The 10,739-nt window shown below is 28.8% G+C and overlaps 1 protein-coding gene across 3 annotated transcripts in view; it reads right to left on the bottom strand.

The window, feature by feature from the left end:
- LOC106790409 (thyroid receptor-interacting protein 11-like) overlaps positions 1–10,739 on the bottom strand; it is a 34,381-nt gene that overhangs the window by 9,986 nt on the left and 13,656 nt on the right. Inside the window, exon 2 of one of the 3 annotated variants that reach the window (XM_014755271.1) lies at positions 10,557–10,622. The exons of 1 other annotated variant lie outside the window; for it this stretch is intronic. Coding sequence is in view for 1 of the 2 variants with exons in the window: in XM_014755269.1 (XP_014610755.1) it covers positions 2,723–2,815 (93 nt within the window). In the remaining variant the exon portion in view is untranslated. Of the gene's footprint in view, positions 1–2,722; positions 3,008–10,556; positions 10,623–10,739 lie in introns of those variants that run through there. One more of the 3 variants, XM_014755269.1, reaches the window with a different exon arrangement.

Below are 10,739 nucleotides of genomic sequence, written 5' to 3' on the forward strand. Positions count from 1 at the left end.
TATTAAAAAAAAAAAACAAAAAAAAACAGAAAGAAAATAATTAGCTTATCGTAAGACGATAAACAAAATTCTTTTTATTTTTTTTATCTCTCTCTATTAGCGATACAATTTTAAATGATAATTATTTTAATTAATTAATTAATGTTTCTTATTATTTTTTTTTTTTTTTCAAACACGAAGAAGTTCGTGATCCCACAAGAGAGAGAAAAAAAAGAGAACAATTGTTTAACGATAAAATAGAGAGAAATGACATAAGATATTTTATATGATAAAGACCCATAAAACATCCAAGGATAATTCGAAAAGATCTCGTACGAAAGATAATTTGAATGACGAACTGGAGAGATGACTATCTCAAAATAGCATCATCATTCTTCTTCTTCTTCCTTCCGTTCGAGTTATGCATTCGTATAATTTTAATTCGAATTCGATAAGAAATTTTGATCGAATTCAAATTGATCGATAAAAAAGAAGAAGGCAACGAAGAAGAAAAGAAAAAGAGAACTTACGATGTCCTGTGTTGGATAATCGCAGGGGAATACAAATAAATAAATACAAATAAATAAATATAAATAAATATATATATGTATACATATATATATAAAAGAGAGAAAGAAAAAAGATTTCCAGGAGATACTTAAATCCTAAATGCATGCATGCATACATGCATGCATATATGCGTGTGTGCTCTTGGGTGCATACATGCATATTTTGTATATCGAGATGAATGCAAATAATTTCAATGTTCTCGTTCGCATTGGACAATTGTTTCAAATCTTTTACCGATTGAAAATTATGCTCGAAATAAAATTCAAAATAAAATCAAATAAAAAAAACCCTTTATCGTGTTATTCGATCTAGAAGAATAAACCATTATTATTTTAGTTGTAATCACCTCTCTCCCCCCCCCCCGAAGTATTTATAATTCCAATCGCGGTATCCCAAATATTCAACGTATTCTTGTTTAAAAAGAAAAAATAAAAAAAGTAAAATGCATTTGAGCGTGAAATTTCATTCGATTTGATTCGGTCTAAAAGAAGAAATAGAAAAAGAAAAAGAAAAAACGATTGTAATGTATATGAAAAGGGGTTTCATTAGGTCAGGTCAAGGAATAATGCGTCGTTTGACTTGCAAACGGACGTGTTTGACCCATACGTGTTGGATACCCATACAAAAGTACATAAGTTATCTCTTTTTTTTTCTTGTCTTGTCTTCTTTTATTTTATTTTATTTGATTTTATTTGATTTTATTTTATTTTATTTTTTGAATTTTAAACGAGCATCACAAATTTCTTTTACATTTAATTAACATATTATTTCAATCGATCATAATTATAATAGTAGTTTGAATAAATATTTGAAATAAGATTTTAAATGGTGATTGAAATCTTTCGAGTAAAATGATTAGACGTACTTTTCTTTTCTTCTTCTTCTTCTTTTTTTTAATTTCTTTTTTACAACTTAACAATGACGTACGCGAAACGTATCAAAACTTTCTTTCTTCGTCTATTATTACACGTAATTCTCCGTTATCGGTACTTAAGAAAAATAAAAAATAAAATACGTGAAGAAATGTCTGTGAACGGGCGCTCACATGCACATACAAACACATATATAGAGTTACAAGTAAAACTGATAACGTAACGTGAGAAAGGAAGTGTCCTATCGTATTGGCGATGACCCTCTCTCTCTCTCTCTCTCTCTCTCTCTCTCTCTTTCTCTCTTTCTTTCTTTCTTTCTCACTTCGTGCTAATGTAAGTAATTTTTTTTCAAACTAAAAATAAGTTCGACTTCGTCATGGATAATAGAGACCTGTGTTTCAATATTTTAATATATATATATATATATATATATATAATTTGTTGTTTGTGTTATCTTTGTCGGATATTACACACCAGGTAATTTACACGCAACATTTATGGACATTTCATTATACCATTATTTATTTTATTACTTCGTTAAATAACTTTTGCTCGAAACATTTTACTTAAATGTTATTTTAAAAGTTTTGTACAAGTCTTTTTTTTTTTTTTTCTTTCTAAAGACTTGTTAAACACAACTTATGTGTAACATTTCTTTCTTGTTTCTATATCTATAAGCAGATTATGATTTATATTATATACGTATAGATGAAGATGAAGAAGAAGAAGAAGAAGACAAAAAATATGTTTGAAATTGAAAGTGAAGGAAGTTTAATAACGTTAGCAGATGGTACTGCTGAATATCCAGACACGAGCTGTGTCAACAGAGACTGTAATCAAATATCTTATGGTATCATGCACACGTAACGATCATCCCACATATATAATGTAATAAGGACAAATATACACATACATTTCTTTTTTTTGTCTTTCTTTTACTTTCTCTTTTTTTTTCTTCTAAGTATAGAGAAATGATTAGTGTCATTACTTTTCGACGATTATCAAAAAGTAAAAGAAGAAGAAGAAGAAGAGTTGCTAACGAATAGAAGTAAATTGAAAAATGATCAATGATTTTTTTGTTTAAATAAATTAATGATTATTTTTCTCTTCATAAGGGAGACACAGGTTTTAAAAATTTATTTTTTGTAAAAAATACAAACCCTCAATTAGAAGTTTAGAAAAGAAAAGAAAAGAAAAAAAGAAGGAGTAAAGAATATCAAAAATTTGTGAATATCAAATTTGTGGAAACACCTTTGGACCTTTTATTATTTTGTTGTAAAAGGAAATTCTTTGAAATTTACCAAACGTTTGACGTCACTACTTCTTCTTATTCTTATTCTTCTTATTCGACACAGTAGAAGACGACTTAAAGTTTTATAAACGACAGAAAACATAAACGTTTATGCGTAGAACGTATAGGAATCGCGATAGCATTCGAGCGAGGTAATAATAATCGGTGAGAGCGTCACAATGACTTGTAGAAAACGGCATTGTTATTTAAATATTATACCTCACGTATGATAACACTCCACCGATATATTTTCTATACCGTTTTGTACTTTTATTATTTCCTTTTTATGCTTCCCTTTTTTTTTCTTTATTTCTTTCTTTCTTTCTATTCTGTTCTTTTCTTTTCTTTTCTTTTCTTTTCTTTTTTTTTCTTTTTTTTTCTTTTCACGTATGATGATAATCGAAAAAATACCGGAAAAGAAAACACACTAATATTTATTAAACAATAAATATATATTTCATAACTGAATATTTGTTTGTGTGCGTGTTCTATAGCGTTTCCTCGATTTTGAAGTAGATCAACCGTAGGTGTTAAGAAAGAAAGGATCTTGTTGTCGTAAAACAAAAAGGTTGATTGTTAACGAACCTGTGTTCGTCATTAGTAGATTTGAATCTAATCTAAAGATGAATTTATTACTAGTATGTTAAATAAGAGGATTATAATTAGGAGGAGTGTATATTTTCGGTGTCAACGAACGACGAAATCATTTTCAGATGCTTTCAAATTCCAACAGTTAATTCAACTCTTAAAACGAAGTTTACAATATTACATTTGAAAAGAAAACAAATAATTAATATATATATATTTCAAATATTAAAATAATATATTTTAATTTATATTATATATAAATAAATTTATTATGCATACACACACAAACAAATTTACCTCTCCCCACCCAAAAATATAAATTTCATATCTATTATTTTAACTGAACGCAATCTCAACTGTGTAACTGTTTTATGAATTATAAAAAAGAATAAGGGTGTGTTTTAGCAGAAATAAATTTGATATTGAACAGATAGATATACTATTCTATGGTGATAAGTTTTTATATAAAATAAAATACTTTTAGATGTCACTTTTTAGTCAGCAATGTCAAAGCAAAATAAAATGGTGGCTTGCTTGCTTGATGATGACGATGATTCCTTTACTGTTGCTGCTGTTCTTTTGGTGTTCGTATCACGAGTTTTATTTTTCTTTTCTTTTAGGCGAGTAGTAAGTATATAACTAACAATAAGTAAGTAACTTGGTTCGTCTTCTTCTCTTCTTGATACCGCAGGATATTAGCACCGAGGTAAGATAGAAAAGGTACACGGTGTCTCTCGTGTCGGATACTCAGAAGCTAACGTTCAACTCCTTTTCTTTTTTTTTTCTTTTTTTTTCTTTCGAGATAAGCACGAGCCCTGTTCTTTCTCTTCTTTCTACCGAGTCATCTACAGAACGTGGAACACCCAAGCAGCAGCAGCAGTTTCAGCTTCACGCTTTAAATATCGCGTACGTTGACTTTATTTCGATCCTCTTTCTCTGTTTTATATATTTTTTATTTTTTTTTATTTTTTTTTTAGTCTTTCTTCCTTTTTATTCTAATTTTATTTATTTTTCGGATTAAATTATTATTATTATTATTATTATTATCCATAAATAATTAATCTAATTTTTATACAAATTTTCAATTATATTCTTCGAATGGAAACGAATCATTTTTATGAGGGAGTTCTTTTTTTTTTTTTTTTTTTTTTTCAAACACGAAGAAGTTCGTGATCCCACAAGAGAGAGAAAAAAAAGAGAACAATTGTTTAACGATAAAATAGAGAGAAATGACATAAGATATTTTATATGATAAAGACCCATAAAACATCNTTTTATTTATTTTTCGGATTAAATTATTATTATTATTATTATTATTATTATTATTATTATTATTATTATTATTAATCGAATTTTTATACAAATTTTCAATTATATTCTTCGAATGGAAACGAATCATTTTTATGAGGGAGTTCTTTTTTTTTTTTTTCAAACGATGACAACAAAGTTAAGCACGCGTGACAACGGTTTGATGACACCGTTGTTCAAGAGGAAACCCCTTTTTATATTCCATGAAAAGTTTGGATACCGGAAAAAGCCGTGTGTCCTTTCGAATACGAGGAGGAAGACGAACGAGCGTGAAATGCGTGTATGCACTTATTTCTTTCTTTAGTTCTCTTCCATATTCCTTTCGTAATTCTTGAGCAAATAATGGTACCCAAAAATACACATACAAAACACCAGTGCCACGCGTTGAAGATATTTTTCTCTTTCGAAGGGAAAGAAGAAGAAAATAAAAAGAAGAAGAAGAAGCCTATTACTACTTTCGAGACTTCATGGAATTCTTAACTACTCTCTTAACGGAAGATTTTATATAAGGTGTTTCATAAATTATTATATTATACTTATTAACTTTTCTATTTTTATTTTTTTTTTCTCTCTTTAAACTCTCCGACAATGAATAGACACACACTACAGTTTATTAAACATTATTTCTTATTATCATTAAATAATAATTTATTTATTTGTAATATAATAGCTAAAGGTGTAAACGTGTTATTAATGTTATGAATAAAATATGAAGTGATTATCCCACCTTTTTAAACAGAGCATACAAGGATGATGATGATGATGATGATGATGATGATGATAATTAAGTTGATCACAAGGACATGAAGAATTTTTCTATTACATAGACACATTTACCGATTGATTTTGATCTTTGATCGAAGGAAAATTTTCATTTAAATTAACATCTTTAATACAAGAGTAAATGAATATTTTTGTTAGTGTTTATTTTATTAAACGTAGAAAAATGTTTAATCGTCCTATGAATGTTTGATTCATCCTAAAATAAAAATCGATACGAATGCCGAATTTCTCCTACAACGTGAAACATTTTTTTTCTCAAAATATAATTCTTTTTATTATTGAGTCGTTTTAGAAACAAAAAAAAATAATGCAAAAATAAATTCGTCATTAGAACGATTAACTACGGTTATCAATAATTACGATCGTACGACGTTGTTTTTTTTTATTTTATTTTTTATTTATCGTCGTCGTCATTTTGTTGCGTTGCCGAATCGAAACCCACACACTTACATACATACATAAAAGAAAAAAAGAAAGGTTCTTTTTCTTATCTAAATCGTCCTAATATCTTCCGGAAGAGGAAAAATTAAAAAAGAAATATGGCGACAGAATTCGGTCATGAGCGTTAAGATAAAAAAAAAAAAAAGAAGAAAAGAAAAAAACGCGCGCGTTATCTTTTACTTACGACTGTATAATTATGGGTCTAACTAACATAAGTAAGCCTAATGTATATACGAATGATAGATATACGGAAATGTACGAAGATTATCCGACTTTGAAATAGTAACACGTTGCACAATTTATATTTTTAAAAAGACGAGAAATAATTAACAGATCGAAAATTAATTAAATTAATTATATCGTTCGTGTGTTTTAGGATGGGGGGGGGGTAAAATTGCAGAAATGTATTATACAATTAATTCATTCTATCAGTTTTTCATTGACGAAAATTTAACTAAAATATCGCAGATTATTCGACAAATTAATTACTCTCCCATTTCTCAAAGTTTTCCAAACCTAAATTTGTAATTTTTAAAAACAATTTAACTATACCATTTAACTCGTCGAATTGTGTAATATTAATATAACTAATTCCGAGAAGTTTTATTTCATAAATTTATTTTTAAAACTACTACTTATAAAAAGAACTTTTGATCAATCACGTATTTAGTTGCACATTAATTTTTTYTTTTTGTTTTTTYTTTTTTTTTTTTTTTTTCTTGTGTCTCTTCGAGTAACGTTACATTCGTGCTTACATAAACGAAAAGATATTATAGAACACCTTCGTGTGTTTTCATAATCTCTTGAATTAAAGATCGTGGAAATATCGTGTATATATATATATGTATATATATGTTTTTTTTTTTTATAGATAGACATAGTCATCACGTATACAAGTTAGTTTTTCTCTCTCTCTCTTTCTTTCTTATAGTATCTTCGCTCCAAATCTGGAAACACTGAATCATGCATATCCTTCTTTTCCTTCTTAATCATTATAGTCGTCATTATCGTCATCATCATCATCATCATCATCATCATCATTACCGTCATTATTATCATGCATTTTTTCCAACTTCCAGGATTAACCCGTATATTATAATAATCGGCTTTTAAATAACTATTACATATTATTATTCTATTCTCTATGACAAGAAAGATGATAGGAAATTTTTTGAATTTGTTAACGCAGTAATAATAATAATAATAATAATAATAATAATAATAATAATAATAAAAGATATGAGATTATATTAATAAATCAATATAATAAACAATCTATCGCGATTAAACGATAGGCAGGTGTGTCTCTGCCAATCGTTAGCATAAAAACGGATTATATGGAATGTTACTCAAAGGTTAAAATACAAGGATCGCTTTTTTTTTTTTTTTTAATTAACCTCTGCATATTTGTATAAATATACAATACTTTGCACGTTGAAATATACCCGTGCAATTTATTTAAACTGTTTTACGAGTACATTACATTTGTGATTTATCGAAAACAAAAACAAAAGAAAAAGAAACGACAATGCATCGATTTTATATTGTTCAGAAAATTTTTGATAAACAACATTTTTCCAAAGGAAGAAACAACGTTGCAGCAGCAAGGGAAATAAAAAATACAAATGATTCGTTACAAAAACAATTTGACGTTGTTGTTTCTCGAAACTTCAATTGCAAAAGAAGAGAAACTAATAGGAAAGGAAAAAAAAATAGAAGAGGAGAGGAGAGGAGAGAAGAGAAGAGGAAATGAAAAATGATAAAATATTGAACGGCATATAACGTTAGACGTAGAAAACGGTTATTGTTTCGAGATAAGGAACGGCGGTTCGTTCTACGACGGTTTTTATCGTCTAACACAACACACACATACACACACATACAACTACGCGACAAGTCGATTTTTACAACGAAAATGATATTATTAAACCAATCGTAATAACTTTACTTACGTTTAGTGCGCTTGCGTGCGCGTGTGCGTGTTCTTGTGCGTGTCGTATTATTCGTATGTGTGTTCACGCGGCTAATCGTGCATCGCGTTGTTAGTTAAATAATCATAGGTATAAGTTCCTCGTGTCCTTCGAATATTATCTACCGATAGATAGACTCTCTCACTTACTTAAAGCCACGTTCTTCTTTTTCTTCCTTTTGTTTTTTTTTTTTAACTTAATAAACTCCTCATGTTTTTATTTTACGCTATTCGAAAAAAAAAAAACCGAAACAAAAAAATTATATTACGAGCAAATTTTGTACACACGCCTTCACTGTGTATAGATTTTATTTTTCTGTTCTTTTTTTTTTTTTTTTTCTAATAAATAATTAATATTCAGTAGCGCAACGATTTAGATTTGATTTCAATTATATTTTAATTAAACGACACAACAGCTTGACAACTCGTCCGTTTTACGCGGCGGCAAATTCAAATGATTTTAACCAAAAATTTTAAGGTTATCCCGTTTCCCTTGAATGCACATAATATCAGTAAAACTTGAGTGAATAATGTGGAATATCAAATTAAATCGTATAAAGGAGGATAATACAACGTAGGAAGAAAAATAAAATCACAGTTTTGGCGCGTGGCATTCTTCTTAAATGGCCGAGGGGAATATTATACACGCAAACAAACAAAAAATGGCGACGATAGGAAAGAAAAGAAAATCAAAATGGCGGAGGATGCGTCTTCCCAAAGCAACGTGACTTTTTCTTTTATTTATTTGTTTTTTTTTTCTTTAACTTTGTTTAACGTCAAAATAAAGTACAAGAAAAAAAGAGAAAAAATTAACGAATAGCAAATAAATATTTATAATGGATCTAAAGAAATAAAAAAAAAAAAAGAGGATACTATAAATAATTTCTAGGTTAGAGAGAGAGAGAGAGAGAGAGAGAGAGAGAGAGAGAGAGAGAGAGACGAGTTACGAGTATTATAGATTATTTGTGCATAACAGCACGAACGCGTTAATCCCAGTCGTAACGTTTGTTCTCTTGCTTTTGCTCGTTTGCAACACGAGTGCATAACTTCTCTCTCTTTCTCTCTCTTTCTGCATACATATTGTTATGCACACGTCGTAGAGAGCACGAGTCCGAGGCTTTGAACAATTGTCCTCGTAAAATAAAAAGAAAAATGGAAACGAAAAAAAGAATAAAAGAGTGGAAAGATACTTTGCGTAATACTTTTTTTTTTTTTTGCGAAAATTAAATAAAAAAAAGAATGATGCGCGTTCAGTGCCCCCCCCTCTCGCCCCCTCGCCCAGTTAATACTTATATTTTTCTTACGCAAATTTTTGGTAAATATATTAGACGTCGAATAATTATTATTCATATATATAATTTTTTTTTTTTTTTTTTTTCAATAAGAAAAAACGTTCCAAGTGGATATTCATTATGGACGTTCAACACACAAATCACATTAAATGGAATTATAAGAAATGTTTTATTATGTTCCAAGATAATCCGAGATATAAAAAAAAAAAAAACAGGATCCTCGTTGATATAATTATCGATATAAAAAATTTGTTTGGAAAAAATATGTTTATACTTAGGCGAGGTTTAATGAAAGAGAAAATATATGTTGGGTTCCTATAGATGCGATACTTGTTGCGCCTAGCATCACACACAACATATATATATATATATATATATATATATATATATATATATATATTTTCTCGAGAAGAGAGGGAAAGAGAAGGAGGTGTAGAGGGAGGGGGAGGAGGAGGATGAGAATAATTTAGTTAGCTCTTTGGAAAATCATTCGTACGAACGAATCTCGTCGTTCCACTTCGATAAACGGACGCGATCATTTTCTCTCTCTTTTTCTCTCATTAATTAATTAATTCATTCATTCATTCATTATGCCGTAACGTGATCGCGTAACTATAAAGAAATAATAATAATAATAATAATAAAATGTAAAAATCGAATATAAGAAAAAAGGTAACACGTGTACAACTGTAATTAAAAATGAAGATAGAAAAATTCTGGCGAGTACGATAACGATAAAGGTGCGATCCGATGCAATGGGGGAAAATCACTATTTAATTATTTCATAATTTGTAACACAAGAGACGGTGTGTGGGTTTTTTACAATTATTTATTTTTATTCCTATTTTATTGACTCACGATTCACATTCGCGTTTTATAATTCTATTTTAATTTTGTCTCTTTTGTGTTTTTTCTTTTTTTTTTGTTTTATTTTAATTGAACACACTTCTTTTAATACGTAGTCAATATTTCTGCTCTGTGTGTCTATAGTTTTATACAATTATTTTCTCGATCGTTATAAAAGCGTTTGTAAGGGGGGAAAAAAAAAAAAAAAAGGAAACGTCGAAGAAGAAAATGACGGCTTCTCCAATCGAATTCTCTTTCCGTGTCTCTCTCTCTCTCTCTCGTGATTGTAAAATGCACTTATATAAAATAAAATGCGTATAATAATCATCCAAATCCGATTGCTTTGTCCGACCGTAATAAATGTTTCACGAAATAGATATGTCACGCGATTAATAAGATTCGTCATGATTCTTATTATCTTTATCGTTCAAATTAAAAAAAAAACAAAACTGTAATAAAATAAATGTAATAAAATAATAGAAATTAAAAACTATAAAATTAAACAAATATTTGGAATATAAATTAAATATAAGAGTTTTATACAAAGAGACAAACAAAAAATAAAAAAAGGAAGAAAGAAAAGAAAAGAAACATTTTTGTATATCTCGATTACTCACAAAACAGAAAATACAATATCGTGTTCCTCCTCCTCTTCAATTCACGTCCACCACCACCACCACCTCCTAGTCGAGGATGAAAAGTTTCTCGATCATTGATTTTTCCTCTCTCTCTCTCTCTCTCTCTCTCTCTCTCTCTCTCTCTCTCTCTTTCTCTCTCTCTCTCTCTCTCTCTCTCTCTTA

Source organism: Polistes canadensis, unplaced genomic scaffold, assembly GCF_001313835.1.
Source record: "Polistes canadensis isolate GaletaPanama2010 unplaced genomic scaffold, ASM131383v1 scaffold_235, whole genome shotgun sequence".
NCBI classification, from domain to species: domain Eukaryota; kingdom Metazoa; phylum Arthropoda; class Insecta; order Hymenoptera; family Vespidae; genus Polistes; species Polistes canadensis.